We start from the raw sequence: 15,777 nt of genomic DNA on the forward strand, positions 1-15,777 counted from the left end.
AGTGCACAAACACATCATTAGCTCTTGGAGATTACAATCCACTTTAAGAGAGAAACAAATCAGTCTGCATGGGGATAACTATACAATGATCCGTTAGCTCTCATATTTTCTTTGATAGAGGGCTTCTGAGCTTCTCAGTTAGTTTGTCCATGAGGTCTTTCAGGTTAAGCATGGACCATGCTTAGATCTATAAGATTTAAAGGTCCTTTTCTAAACTTGGCATTTTCATGTAGTCAAAAGAATTGCAGAGTTTGATGATCGGTGTTACATCTTTCTCACTTCTCTACCCATCATATCATCAATAGCTAAGGCTCTATTCGTTTGGGATTTTGAGAACCGATTTTGAGCCCAAAACTGATTGTAGATGGCTGAATTAGATAAGTGAAAGTGAATGCGAAGCATTTCTTTATTCTCTTTGCAGAACTCATTTAGGATGTGTTAGGCATTTTTCTGAAAGGATTGGGACATTTCGGATAGTGGCGGGATGGTCTTTCCTATGTTAACCAGTATGTCCTGTGTTATCCTATGATGAAAACAACGCCACGACAGTGATGAGTATCATATTCATATAACAACTTCAACTCAACTCAACTCAACTAACCCTTTGTCCCAAACCAGTTGGGGTCGGTTAATGAATCTGTAGAAAATTTTCATGATGAAATTCATATCGCAACTTCTGCTAGAAAATATTTGAAGGGCAGACAAACATATATGATATAACCATTTTTTTTTTTTTGAATGGTAAGAATGAACATGTGATATAACCATTTACATATCATCCATGTTACATGGATTCTTCTAAATGGGTGAAGAATCCGTGTCGGACATGTCTCAGATTCCAATACTTCAGGATTCTCGAAGACACTTCTAGATTTCTTTCACCTTTTTTTCCCTAAAAACTACGACCACAACTTTACAATTACTGCATGTTTTGAATTTTGCGCATCCTAAAAGTAGGGAAATAAAATATATACCCACTTAACCTTTTGAAATATTCAATATATTACTTATTATAACCATATTATTATATAAAAAAATAATATTTGAAAATTGATTAAAATATTTTGGCAAATCCATGAATCGTCCTTTTTGAGGTTTGCCGAATCCGACACTCGATACCCATGTTGGATTCCCACACTCGTATCCGTACAGATGCAACATAGCATAGCATATCATTAGTTCCAGGGGAATCCAAATGCAAAATACTACAACCATGCCACTTCTACGGTGTCTATTACTAGATACAAGCTTTGTTTTATAAGCAATACCCACTGCCCATAGTGATAGGGAAACAGAACAAATAACCTTACCATTGGCACAAAGATGACTCGATAATATAAAGAATGCCACTAGTAAAACTATCAGTAGAGCTTTAAGTCACCTGCTCGATCACTTGCATGGACATCTGAAAATACAACCATAACGAGCCCAGCAACACAAACACCCACACCAGCAAACTTTCTGTATCTGTACTGTGTCTTCAAGAACATCCATGTCAAAAATATGACAGATGGAATGGTCCAACAATCCAGCAGCATCACACTTGTCAAAGATGTGTACTGATATGCCTTCACCACTACACAAAGATTGATCATATCTGATTAATTTTCCGAAAAATTAAGATTAGTTAAGAATATGATAAGAATTACCCACTGTAGACCAACCAATGACAGATCGATGGCAAAGATTTGAAGGTAAAAAAAAAGCATGTTAGTGCAGCATAACATTCAAACATGGTTTTAAATTTCCGCTGAAATACTGAAATTTCGGTCGAAATTTTGGATCTCGGTTGGGACCGACACCGAAAGTACATAAATCTGAAATTTCGGCCGTATTTCGGGAAAACGTAATTTTTAAAAAAAAATCTGAAATTTACTTTTTTTCCAAAATTTTGGCACAATATGAAATTTGTTTTTTTACCGAATTTTGGCCAAAATTTCGGTATTTCGGCCGACAGAAATTTTAAACCTTGTGCATACAAACCAATAGAATATGCTGCCCTTCATGTCTAAGAAACCAGCATCAATTTTACCCACAGCCGTGGAGCTCCAGATACAGTTTCGTATTATAGGAACCATTATAGCATGCTAGTAGCTATGATACTCAGATACTTCTAAAGGCCCTATGTACCGTGTCCGGCACAACACAATACTTGGATACTTCACTGATACTTTATCGATACTTCTGTTGGTCAAATGATCATCTCATTTTAAAAATATATCTCTTGATTCGAATTAACTATCATGTTTTTTGCTCCTTGGTGTCTTATATTTACAATTATAACTTTGAATGTGACTCTTACAAATGCTATTTTAAATTTATTATAACTTTTATTTTCTCAGTTAAACCTAAATAATTTTTACGATATCTTGTTTATAAATGTCTCGTGTCTTATTTCATGGCACGGGATACTCATATCTGTATCTGTGTTCAACATTTTGGAAAATGCAGACTTGTGTCTCCATTCTAGTGTTTGTATCCGTATTTGGGTATAATAGGCTAGTACTACTACTACTACATTCGTAACAGAAATTTTAGATTGCAATTAGTTAATACAAATACTCAAATAGCAATACTACTAATTGATGCACACCAATTAAGGGGCTTGAATGGGCCTGAAATTCCATTCAAGGCTGGTCCACACTGGTGTTAATACCCACGGCATGTCTTTACTAGAACTTATCTCGAGTTTATGAAGTGATTTACGGGTATTTCAGGAAATTGTAATCAATTACTTAAAGAGTATTTTTGGGGGTCTACTGCTTTTTTAAGAGATTGAGTAGGTATAAAAGTTGTGGGGCAGTAAAAATGTGATTACATTTTTTAGGATGTTAAATAAAAAGGAGAAAATTAACATGATAAAAAAAGAGGGCAGGGGCCGGCTATGTTGTGTGGATTTTTTCGACAGTTTTTAAGGGAAATCAGTCCTCCTCCATTTTTTCTACAGGTTTTGACCTAGTTTGGAGCCCATTTTACAGCTGGTTTGTATATATTCTCTTCTTTTTCTTCTGCATCTTTTCTTTCGTTTAGATCTTCAGTCAAATACGTCCAGATATGTCTAGATCTATGTCACTAGTAGCATGAAAGTTACCAAAACAGAAACTGCAGGCAAGCACCATAAGATCGAAAATGATGACATGCAATTTTTGAAAAGTATCGTTTAGATACTAAACAAAACCAATATCATTGAGTTATTGTACGAGAGAGATGTGAGAGCTTTTCAAAATTCAAACCATTTTTTTAAAATAATTTTAACATTTTCTTAAAGGATTCTTACCCATATCCCACTGTCATATATTGAATCCTTGTATCCATGATCCGTACCCAACAATTTTGGAACATGAAGGATCCGCATACCATATCCTCGCAATATCCAATACATACATTTTTATCTATGTACCAGAGATAATGTGTATAGCTTGAAACAAAGTTATTCAGCATACAATAATTACTCACCCAAAAAATTGGCTTCAACGTCGACAATAGCAAGCATGAAATAGTAATACCATTTTATCTGCACAAATATAGAAAGGGAGAAGAATGTGAGTGCACAGAAAAACTAGATAAATTCCCATGTCTAAAGCAAGGAAACAAATATAAACCATTTCAAAAGAAAGCAATATCTTTCAAAGTCTAGTTTACAACGAAAGAAACGGAGGTGAAAAATTCCAAGTATTTTGAGAGTTACGGCGGTCAACGGAAATGGACTCGCATGTTTTCGGCAAACTGATTTCAGACCTAACTCTATTGAACAACCATAACTTACTCAATTCAACTCCGAATTAAGTGAAATTTGCACCCAATCGAAGCTTTTGAAGTCTAGTTTACAATGAAAGAAACGGAGTTGAAAATTCGTGCATGACCCACAGTAGATCTAGATTCCACACTATGTTGTGGGCTGGGGAGAGAGTTGCTCTACGAAGCTGGGCATTCAATGTTCTTATGGAGGAACTAAATAGGTGGGCCTTCAAAAAGGAGCAAGGGAGTGATGGAACCTTAGTCTCTATGTTGCTTGTGAGCCGCCAAGTACCAGTCTCGCAACAGTACTGGCGCTAAAGGATCAGTCCATCACTTGCTGATCGTTCGCTACCAAGAAAAAATGTTACGCACTATACACGCAATTATGCGCATCCAAAGTTTTTTTTTTTTTTTTGGTAAAAATAATGAATCCCCTTGTCATATAGTTTAGAAAGCAAATAACGCATGAGAATGGTTTAAACATTCGTATTCTGCTCAAAAAATTCATTCGTTGGATGCATAAATCTCTCGGGACTCCTAAATTACATAAAGTGTTTTATGTGATCATATCTACTTGTCGCCGATCATTTCACTTCCAGGAATACTCTGTTTTGAGACAGCCTCAAATTCAGGATCTACAACATTTATTTCAATTTTCTACAGCTTTTATTTCAATTTCAAAACCAAGGATAGAAAATTAAAGCACCGTATAGATGAAGCTTTACATCAAAATTTTTGGGAATTTAACCGGGTAGAACTCACCCCTAAAAGCTAGCCATTAGAGGGAGGGTGCCCACTCCCTTATAACCCACCCACATCCACCAGTTTTTACCGATGTGGGACTATTTGCTTTTGCATGGAACCCCAACAATCTCCCCCTCCATGCAGAAGCAACGTGGACCATCTCGCCCCTCCACGCGGCGGCAACGTGGGAACGACAAGATCTTCTCCAAGGGAACTCCACAGTCCTCAGAGGCACACCGGGGTTACCGAGATCTTCCCAGGAGTTACCACGCCCCAGCTCTGATACCATTTGAAGGGAATCTACCAATATCAAATAAACACTGGGATATCTTAACTTTTGGTATTTTTATGGCTAGCCCGAATTACTGAAATCTGAGCTTGTGAATGTTTGATAACACAATGCCAATTGAAGTCAATAATAAAATCAATTTGAGAATTCAATCAATTTGTAAACAGCACTGAAATGGGAACATTAATAGCTATATACCAAGTCTTGCAAAGTCAATATTAAAATTCAATCATCCACATTCAATTCATCAAAATTAAAAGCAAAAGAACAAACATATTATAAATTATAAATAAAAGAAAGAAAAGACAGAGTAGGCAATAACCTGAAGGGCTTTCCTTCGATGAATTAGAAAACTTCCATAAACAATTGCCAAAAGCACATAATTCAAAAAAGACTGCGATGTTGGAGCATTGATCCCTAAAAAATCAAAATCAATTGAAAAAAAAGAGGCTTAGAAAAAGACATTCCTACAAAGAAATTCTCAAAAATTAGAAGAATTATCACCTCTTCTAGAGAGGTCAGAAGATGAAAAACCCGTAGATGTTATCAGAAGCGAAACGAACTGCCCTAACCCTAGAGCAATCAGAGTCTTCTTCTTCAAAAACCCAACCATTTTCACCCCCTCTTTCTCCCAATCCGCCCCCCCCCCAAAAAAAAAATCAAAAGAGAAGAGAAAAAACAGACAAACTCAAAACCCTTTCCTTATCTTCAAAATCCCCGCCCCATTTTTTGTAGTCTCACTCAACAGTGAGAATTGATGATGACTCTCTCGAATCAAATCAACGGTCACAGTGAGTTTGAATTCCAAAGAAGAATATTTTTATTAGGACGACCTCTACTAGCCGCTCTTTAGTTTGATGATGTTTGATTGAGTTCAGTGCTTTTTGACTCAAAAAAGAACGGTTCTAATTCAAGAGGCCAGAGCGTTGTGATAAATTGGGAAATGTTATCAGCACAACCATATTTGATATTTGCAAAAACCCACCTGTCGTTTCTTCTTTAAATGGCTTGTGAGAGCTTTTTAGGAAAAGGGAAATGTTATCAGCACAATAATATTTTGATATATCTGTACAAACCCAGTTGTCTTTTTTCCTTAATTGCCTCCTTAGAGCTTTTTTGGGAAATGTTCTGATCTCTTTAGATAATAAAAGATAAGATGGATTTGTGAAAATATCAAAATATGATCAATTTATGCAAATAAGGTACGTATAAATTGTATCTTTATTCTAGTGCAAATAAGGTACGTGAAAAATGTGGCCTAGAATAATTACATCTCCAACGTATATTACAATGTTACAAAGCTACATTGTTGTAAGTTGTAACACAATCTTACAGGGGCTGCTGTAGATGATCCAGATCAAATCCATGAGCTAAAGAAGATAGTGGTTGGAACTGTTCGTTAGTCGCTTGTCAGAAGGTTAGTTGTTCAGAATCAGATTGCTAGTATTTAAAATTAGAGGTGGTTATTCGGTTATACCGAACTGAAATAACTGAAATTTGATAATCAAAATTATTTCGGTAACCGAAACCGAACGAAATTTTTAAAAAATTCGGTTATTTCGGTTAACCGAATAGTGTGAAAAAAAGAGGGAAAAAACAAAATCTTGGTTTCGATCGGAGGGCTAGGATCATCCAATCGAAATGATTTTTTGAGCACACCCTAATTAAGTTGTGATCAATCAAATTGACGGTTTTGATCATCCTACGGAGTGCCCATATAGCATGGCTTTTATCATTATTTCGGTTGTTTCGGTTAACCGATTTTTTTTTTTTTTTTGAGATAACCGAAACCAAAACCGAATAACCGAATTTCCAAAAAAAAACCAGAAACCGAACCGACAGAACCAATTCAGTTCCGTTCGGTTATAACCGAATAATGAACACCCATGTTTAAAATAGTACTTATTTTAACATGGCGAAATCCAAGCGAAAGCTTGAGGCCTGCTTGAGGCAGCTATGTCTACACCAAGAGAGATTGAGAGCATAATTTCAGTTTACTTGTAAATTGGAGAGAAGGATCTTCTTCACAACGTTCTCGTTCTATGACCCACCCTTCCCCATTTTTTTTCTATTGGATTTGCCCTATTTCAGTCTCTGTTGAGAGGAAGAGCAGAGAGATGAAAACCTAGAAGAAAAAAAAACCAAGGCTTTTAAGAGACTTAAGACCCTAAACCTAATTGATAGAGGGCAAGATGGTTTTGGGGAGGGATTTGGGCTTTTGGGGGAAGATAACGTGTAGGAGACTAAAACGAGGATGATTTTGGAGTACTTATTCTTTTTTGTTTTTCCTGTCGTCTTCTCTGTCTCTCTCGAAACTGAGGACGGGAAATAGGTAAGGAGTAATTTAGAGAAATTGTATACGTCTTGCACAGTGGGACCTGTGATCCAAACCATTCGTTTGTTGGGACCTGGCATATATATAAGGTACCCAGAAAATCTTGTCCATATGAGGATCCTAATCCTCCGATCTTTGACAGGTCCCAACAAATTAATGGTTTGGATCACCCAAACAATATGTGCCCCACCGGGAGCGGAGGGACATATAGTGTGGGGGTGGCATGCCGATCCTCCCCTCCAATGACTTGCAAAATCCCTTTTATCACTACAACAAGAAAAAAATTTCTATGGGATGCTGCTAAAAGAAAGAATAACTCAAGTGTAAATTCCTGGCTCCGTCCCTGTGCCCCACTGTATTTTTGGGTTACATTTGCATGCACGGCCATCAACCATATAAAATCATTATTTTTGGGCTACATTTTGCCGCTCTCTTGTTGACGGAAAGAAGGGCGAAATCAAAAAACGAAGGTTGGTCTCCTTCTCTCTCGTCTCCCATCTACAATTTTGAAGAAACCAAGGATTCCAAAATCCGTGTATCCAGACGGCCCGTAAAAGTTGATGCATCAAATCAGCCTCCCACAGAAATAACTTAAAGAGTTAAAACACTCCTATTTAAAGAGAGCAACGATAGATGCAAGGGAGCCCTTGCATAAATAGCCGGAATTCCAGTTTTTTTTTTTTTTTTTTTTTCAAAATGTAGAGCGGCCCCCACTTCACAGGATGAACCAAACCGTACAATTGATGGGCCAACTCGTTAATAAGCAGTACCCCAAAGATCATCTCCATAGGATGATCCTAACCCTATGCAGAACGTAGGGTTAGGATCATCCTATGGATATGACCTGCGGATTAGATGCTATTTATGTTATAGCGTAAGAATTGAACTGCTTAGATCATCGTGTCAAGTGCGCCCCACTGTACTTTCCGAAAAATACTGGATTTCACTCTAGAGATTTTATATGGTGGTATTTTTCAAAAGTAATGTACGGACCACATCATATGAAGATCCAAACCGTCCATGTCCATGGGCCACAACGTAAATAGGGTGTCCCCAAAAAAATCATTTCTACATGATGATCCCAGCCCTCCGGTCTATAGAGGAACTGCATATTATGGAAACCTCATTAGATCGGAGGGCTGGGATCATCCTGTAGAAATGATTTTTTTGGGAACAACTTATTTCCGTTGCGTTCCATCACTTGGACGGTTTGGATCATCCTATGATGTGGTCTGTACACTACTTTCTGATAAATACGGGACCACAACGGCTTACACCAAATAAAATCTCTAACTTAGAAATTTTAAGCGGTTTTAAAAAATGATGCATGATATACAGACAGACAATTTAAAATGTTAAAAATGTTGTTTTAAAAGTCTCAGTTAAACTTAGTTTAAGTATTGATAATGAGAGTTATAAACCGTTACACTCTTAGGGTAAGACTCTTAATTTTAGCTAATGCTGTCGTCAATCCTTTTATTATATTACCTTGAGTGTATGACACTTGATATTCATACGCTCAAGTATAATAATTAGAATAAACTGCTATTAAATTATTAAATAATTTACTTATTGATTAAAACTTTCATATAACTACTTATTCAAGTAATACAGGGTTCACTATATTACTCCCATGAAACAATTTCAGGCCATAGGATTGACCCCGATGTGAACCTAGAGTTTTTTTTTTTTTTTTTTTGTGAGCTGTAAATTAATCTTTTAGGATAATTACAGAATGTTTAAGTTTCTTAATGTTGATTAAAGAATTTATGTTGGAGAAATTTGTGTAGCGGATGAACCCTGGGTGGATATGTAGATGAAGATGATGCTTCATGGCGTGTCACGATGATGCTTTCCTTAAGATGATATTCGCCTCCACCATTTGAATGACGTGCAAAGGGATCCGCAAGTTCGCCTCTAAGATGCAATAAAGCTCAATAGATATGATTTACTGATGTTTGTTGACGCTATGCACAAGTAGAAGCAAACACAAAATACCCTTAGATTTTGCAGGTCTATGAGATATTGGTTTCTATTATCGCGATAAACAACTAACAAGAAATAAAAGAATTGAAATGGATTAAAAGAAGAATTTATAAATCTATAGAGAGAGAGAGAGAGAGAGAGAGAGAGAGAGAGAGGAGGCTTTGAAAATAACTGGGATTTAATTCCCACAGAGTGATCTCGGATTACTTCTCAAGAAAAAATATATCATGAAGGGCCGTATAAACACTTAAAGGTGGTACGATAGAACTACCACCCTTGATATTCCTTTAGGATCTGTTGTTGGATCAAGTATCAAGGATGGGATGATGAGTGCTTTTTCATACGACCCTTCATCATATAATTTCTCACTTCTCATATGGTGAGTTTTTGGTCTGTTTATAGACCCTTTGGTGTATTTTCATGAAGAAATGCACACTTTCATGGCACCTTATCAACATGGGCTGCTTATTTGACCGTTTGATCGTGCAAAACTGCGATTGTACTATAACCCAGGACCTCTCCCAATAATCATTACATCGCGACCGGTCGCCAATATATGGCTTAGATTGCACTCCACCAGGCCAGGTGAGCAGACTGTGAGTTTAGGGATTCTTTACCAATTTTCATTCTACAAACCTTAAAAAGTGGTTTGTTTTCATAATGGTTGCTGAACACAACCTAGTTTCCTTCTAAAATAGGGAATACAAATGGTGGTTCCTCTAACTCAAGCTAAGCTAAACTAACGCGAACGAAATGGATTCCCTTACTCGAATAGGGGCGCCATAGTCAGCACGACAGCCCACACATGGTAGCCATGGAATACTGCTGCACTAGAACGGATCCGTTAAGGATCGAACGGGCTAGACAACAGCCCTCCCTTATCTTATGTACAGGTGACGTACCACTGAACATAAAATTACCATTAGGAAAGTACTATTTACCAAAGCTACAATAAGATCAAGAGTTTGATTGAGACCATGACTATTCTGACAAGCGCTAGCGCCCTTAAAAGGTTGAGAGTTGGAGGGTCCCTTTATTAGTAATGCCGCAGTTTGTTGGGCGGCATCTCAAGTCGCCCTTCTTCGTTCATCTTTCTTTCTTCCATGCTTTCCGTCTCAACAACCAACCACAGCTCTCGTTTAGTTCTTCACTACTCATACAAGAAGGAGTCTCCTTCTGTCTGGAGGGATTCATTGTTTTTTCAATCAATCATGCCTCAACTGCCTCAACTGGATAAATTCACTTCACACGATTCTTTTCGTCATGCCTTCTCCTCTTGACTTTTTATATTCCCATATGCAATGATAGAGACATAAATCTACAGATTTTTGGTGTGAAGATTTGTTGTTTTATACACTCTTTGAAATTAGTCATTGCACTATGCTAAACAATAAAAACCCGACTTGACTCGACAAACTATCTCGGAAAGGGTCGGGCTTATGAATCTCGGGTTTGCCATACAAGACTAGACCCGACCAACCTGATATAATGTGGGTGGGTGTGGGTGGGTGTTGGGGGGGGGGGGGGGGGGCGCCGGGGTGGGGAATATGAAAAACCCGAGTTGCAACCTTAGTTTCAAACGTGCATTTGCAGGCCTCCTCTTGGCTTATTGGAATATTTTTTCAATCATTAATTAGGCTATGGCAAAGCAACGATTAATACTTATGCGAGGGTACCATATAGGCACATCTCATAATATCCTTTCCCCAAAGTGTCAATGTTTTGAAGATGGATAGCAAATTGACTGAAGTACAAATATATGCAACCATGAAGTTTGGTGAGTCAACATCACAACCATTAAGCGTGGCATATACCTGTGGCTACTATGGCTAGTATTATCACTTGGCTCTCAACTCAACTCAACTCAACAAAGCCTTTGTCCCAAACTAGTTGGGGTTGGCTAAATGAATCCTTTAGAAAAATTTCATGAAGAAAGTGAAAGGAATCTCCCTAGCTCTAATCCTAGCTCTAGTTGGGTTCTTCCACGTGGATCATTTTCCTCCATTCTATCATATCCAAGGTCATGTTCTCTGTTATGTTCCTAGCTATCAAGTCTTTCCTCACTGTTTCTACCCAAGTTGTTTTCGGTCTGCCCCTACTTCTTTTTACTCCATCCACTTTGGCACAAGTCGCCTCTTCTCACTGGAGCATCCAAAGGCCTACGGTGGATATGTCCAAACCATCTTAAGCGGTGTTCTCTCATCTTCTCCTCAATTGGTGCCACCTCCACCTTTTTACGAATGTCTTCATTTTTAATTCTATCTAACCTTGTGTGGCCGCACATCCATCTAAGCATTCGCATCTCCGCTACACTCATCTTATGCACATGTTGTTCCTTGGTAGCCCACATTTTGAGCCATACACCATGGCTGGCCTCACAGCTGTCTTATAAAACTTTCCTTTCAACTTGGTAGGGATTTTACGGTCGCACAAAACTCCTGAGGCGAGCTTCCACTTCAACCAACTGGCTCTTATTCTATGGTTAACATCCTCTTCAATCTCTCCTTCCTTATGTAGAATTGAACCAAGATACCGAAAGATATCCTTCTTAGGTACCTCCTGTCCAGCCATATTTACTACATCCTCGTCCCGCCTCCTTACATTACTAAAGTTGCACTCCAAATACTCTGTCTTAGTCCTACTTATTCTAAATTCTAAAACCTTTGGATTCCAAAGTAGTTCTCCATAACTCTAACACAGCATTAACTATTGCTTTGGTTTCGTCGATTAATACTATGTCATCTGCAAATAACATACACCACGGCACCTCATCTTGGATACGCTCTGCAAGCTCATCCATAATTAGCGTAAAAAGATATGGGTTTAGAGATGATCCTTGGTGCAGTCCTATTGTAATTGGAAACTCATTGGACGTGCCATCTGTGGTTCTGACACTAGTTGCTGCTCAATCGTACATATCCTTAATCACATCAACATATTTAGTAGGCACTTTTTTCCTTTCAATGACCCACCACATAACACTCTTGGGAACCCCATCATACGTTTTCTTTAAATCAATGAAAACCATATGAAAGTCCTTTTTATTTTCTCTAAATCTCTCCATTAACCGCCTAATCAAGAAGATAGCTTCCATAGCTTATCGTCCGGGCATGAAGCCAAACTAATTCTCTGACACCTTAGTCCCTTTTCTTAGTCTATGCTCAATTACCCTCTCCCAAAGCTTCATGGTGTGACTCATTAGCTTAATTCCCCGGTAATTGGTGCAACATTGAATATCCCCTTTATTCTTATAAATAGGTACTAATATACTCTTCCTCCACTCACCGGGCATCTTCTTAGTCTTCAAAATATTGTTAAATAATCTAGTTAACCAAACCAAACCCACATCACCCAAGCATCTCCAAGTCTCAATAGGAATATCGTCAGACCCCCTAGCCTTACCTAATTTCATATTTTTCATAGCTACTCTTACTTCTGATGTTCGGATTCTACGAACAAACCTCCGATTTGTTTCATCAAAAGCGTTATCAAGTTCTCCCAAATTCGCTACAGGTCGACTTATGATGGTATACAAGTCATTTGTGTTGATTTCACACATATTTAGCCCCATTGGGACCCAAAAATTATGTGCTACCATTATTGACCCTACCAATGAGTTTCTGTCTTATTGTTCTCTTAATCCATTTAAAATTTGTTTTTACCAATCTATGGTCAGATTTCTCTTCAAATCCACATAATTTGGACAATGAGAAGGCGATTATCACCTAGTTTATTCAAAAAAAATTTACGAAATCATCTATTGCTCCTTCCTTAAAATTAAGAAAAATATTACAATATTTCTAAAGTTTTGTGTGGACCATTGGGACTAGAAGAATCACTAGCTTATCTCTGGCCAATGAATTCTCTGCTCTGCATAGACCCATTGATAATCGAACTTTAAATTTTACGAAATCAATACTACAAGCATATGTGATACCATCTAAAATATTCTCTCCAATTGGAGTGGTGGATTATTGATTGAGCATATACATATCCCAACATACCCGTACATTTTCCCTGATTGTGAATCACTGTTTGGTGATATCATAGTTACACGGACAACACACAAGATAATTTGAACCCCTCGTGTCTAGAGAATAATTGTATCATGTAAATAGGATAATCCCCAAAGATGTAGTAGTGATTCTTTCATTAGATATTCTATAAACTTATATCATGCTAATTGTACATATCAATTATGCATACCGAGGGTCTCTACTCAAATGACAGATAGAATTCACACTGTCCCATAATAGCAAGGTGTACCATAAAGAGAATTCAGGTCATTATTCTTAGTTGAAAATTATTAATTAATCACACTGTCCCATAATGTCTACAAGAAGCTAAAACGACATATCTCCTGCAATATATTAATTACTCAAATGCACTATGTTAGTAAAAATTCAAATAATAGTATAATTATTAATTATATCAATATCAACTGTAAAATTCAAATCATAGTACTCATAAACAGACAAGATAGTAAAAATAATAAATCCAAAATAATAATTTCCTTTTGAAATCGAAGTGGATAAGGCAAAGCAAAATGCCTCTTTCGGAATCCTGTTTTCCAATGAGCGCAATATAGAAGGGCGATGGAGGGGAGAATTGTGAGTTGTGGGTTTTAGAGCGGGTTAGACAAAAGCTAGGCAAGGCCTCTCTTTAATTTGAAGTTGGAAAGAATGGAGGCAATTCTATCTCATTCTTTCCTTTCATTCTCATCCAATCTAAGGGTCTGTTTGGATGCACCAAAAAGCGAGAAAATCAAAAGGACACATTTTCCATTTCCTAGCTGGTTTGTTTGTCGTTTTACTATTCACATGGCTGTCCTTGTCAGATGCTTCTTTCTACAAAAGGTTGATAGACTTATAATACCTACCAGTTGTATATGTCTATCCTCCAGCCTGATCCTTGCTGACCCTGAAGCCATATAACAATTCACTAGAAGTAGCTCACTAAAGAATCATGTTGAGCATCTTTATTCTAATACTAATAAGGGATGGTGGATCTCCCTAGCAAAGGATACGATAGGACAAGAAAAACCCCAGGGAGTCCCATTACTTGGGGTCATAAAACGCGCTAGTTTCATGCACTGGTACTTCCATCTTTTTCACTTGAGGCTGAACCTAATTCATTCCAACTCCAGACGAAGAAACATCCACTCGACCCAATCATATGTCATATGTTGATGTAGAACTTATAGAGGAAAGCAAAATCAATCTTTAACTTTTATACAAATGGACCAAAATATGCTCAAATTAGGGCTTTAGTGGAACTTTTCAAAAATAGATCAGATATGAAAGTTCTATGTCTCAGAATTCACACCTAGTGTTTATCATATGTCAATTCAACATGAAATCAGTCTGATCTGACCATTGGATTTTGAGATTAGCCTAATCAATAAACTCAAAGTCTCAAACCATCAGCCAGTTTTTTAGATCATCTGTTCATATTGTTCACTCTCAATGATATTAGTTTTCTTTTTTTTGAAAGATGACATATTTTTATTGATACTATAATAATTACATTAGGGACCATGAGTCCCGCCTGACATTACATAGTATCAAATAGAGCTGGCCAGGGCATACCCTGAACAAAAGAGCCTAAACCAAAAACTAGATTCTTCCTTTCTAAATCATGTCATATGCAATTTATGTACTTCCCCAATCACGCCAAACCAAATACCTTATAATATAGTCATTTTAGCCTTCATCCATCAGTTGTCTCCACCTCCAAACCCCCAAAGTCACTCCCAAGTTCATCCAGAAAGCTTTGAAAGAGGGGAGAGGGCAAACCCATGCAATTGCATCCGGATTTCTTTCCAGGAAGCCAGGGGATGATCGAATTTCAATTTCTCCCTCCAGGTAAGAGATCGCCTCTCTCGAAGCCTCCCATAGTCTACTCCGCCATCTCCTATCCATGGTTTAAAATTTCGACCAAAATTCAAAATTTCAGATACCGGTGGGGACCGAAACCGAAAATTTCCGAAATTCAATTTTTCGCCATTTACCAAATTTCGGACCGAAATTTCGGATTTCGGTCCGAAATTTTGGTTTAATGATATTATTTATTAAAAAAATAAAGTGTTACAAAATTTCGGAATTTCGGTCTGAAATTTGGAACAAAATTACCAAATTTCGGACCGAAATTTCGGTTTTTGGCGGGGTCCGAAACGGTTACCGAAACCGAAATTTTAAACCTTGCTCCTATCCTCCAGCAAAGTTCCAGAGATATCATGAAACATGTTAGTGATTGCTAACACTTCATCAAAAAACATTCTTCTTATCTTATGAAGTACTAAATTCAGCACCATGATTACCATGAAAAGATTCCTCTACCTCGCCCCTGGACAAGAGGATGATTCCTGGGGCATAACCTCCTGACCCTCCATCTTTACTAACTTGTATACAGCCTTACGAAAGCTTTTCAGCTCGGGTTTTGTCAGGCGGGATGTGATCCTAAACCAAGTATCCCAAAGAAACTTTAACGGAGACTACTAATAATTACATTTATTCGAGCCATCCCATCAAGGGAGACCTGCGCACCTTCCCAAGATGGGAATTAAAGGCAGGAACATTAAAAAAAGGAACATTTCCTTGACCTTCCACTTATGACCACGGAATATTAATCGTGGGATGGGCCAATCCTTCCCGATTTAGCAAAAGATCTTAGGATCTTAAGCAAC

At 37.6% G+C, this 15,777-nt stretch overlaps 1 protein-coding gene across 6 annotated transcripts in view; it reads right to left on the reverse strand.

Annotated features, from left to right (window-relative positions):
• The window catches only part of LOC143847156 (uncharacterized), a 65,280-nt gene that overhangs the window by 10,308 nt on the left and 39,195 nt on the right, over positions 1–15,777 (reverse strand). Inside the window, exons 4-7 of one of the 6 annotated variants that reach the window (XM_077355873.1) lie at positions 8,906–9,023; positions 5,094–5,188; positions 3,457–3,514; positions 1,382–1,576 (exon numbers count right to left, since the gene is read on the reverse strand). In XM_077355873.1, coding sequence (XP_077211988.1) covers positions 1,382–1,576; positions 3,457–3,493 — 232 coding nt within the window. In that variant the 5' untranslated portion in view covers positions 3,494–3,514; positions 5,094–5,188; positions 8,906–9,023. Of the gene's footprint in view, positions 1–1,381; positions 1,577–3,277; positions 3,413–3,456; positions 3,515–5,093; positions 5,189–5,275; positions 5,435–8,905; positions 9,074–15,777 lie in introns of those variants that run through there. The other 5 variants (XM_077355872.1, XM_077355871.1, XM_077355870.1 and 2 more) reach the window with 5 other exon arrangements.

Source organism: Tasmannia lanceolata, unplaced genomic scaffold (genome assembly GCF_043159265.1).
Source record: "Tasmannia lanceolata isolate RefF3 unplaced genomic scaffold, GAP_Taslan_0.1 ptg000015l, whole genome shotgun sequence".
NCBI lineage: Eukaryota > Viridiplantae > Streptophyta > Magnoliopsida > Canellales > Winteraceae > Tasmannia > Tasmannia lanceolata.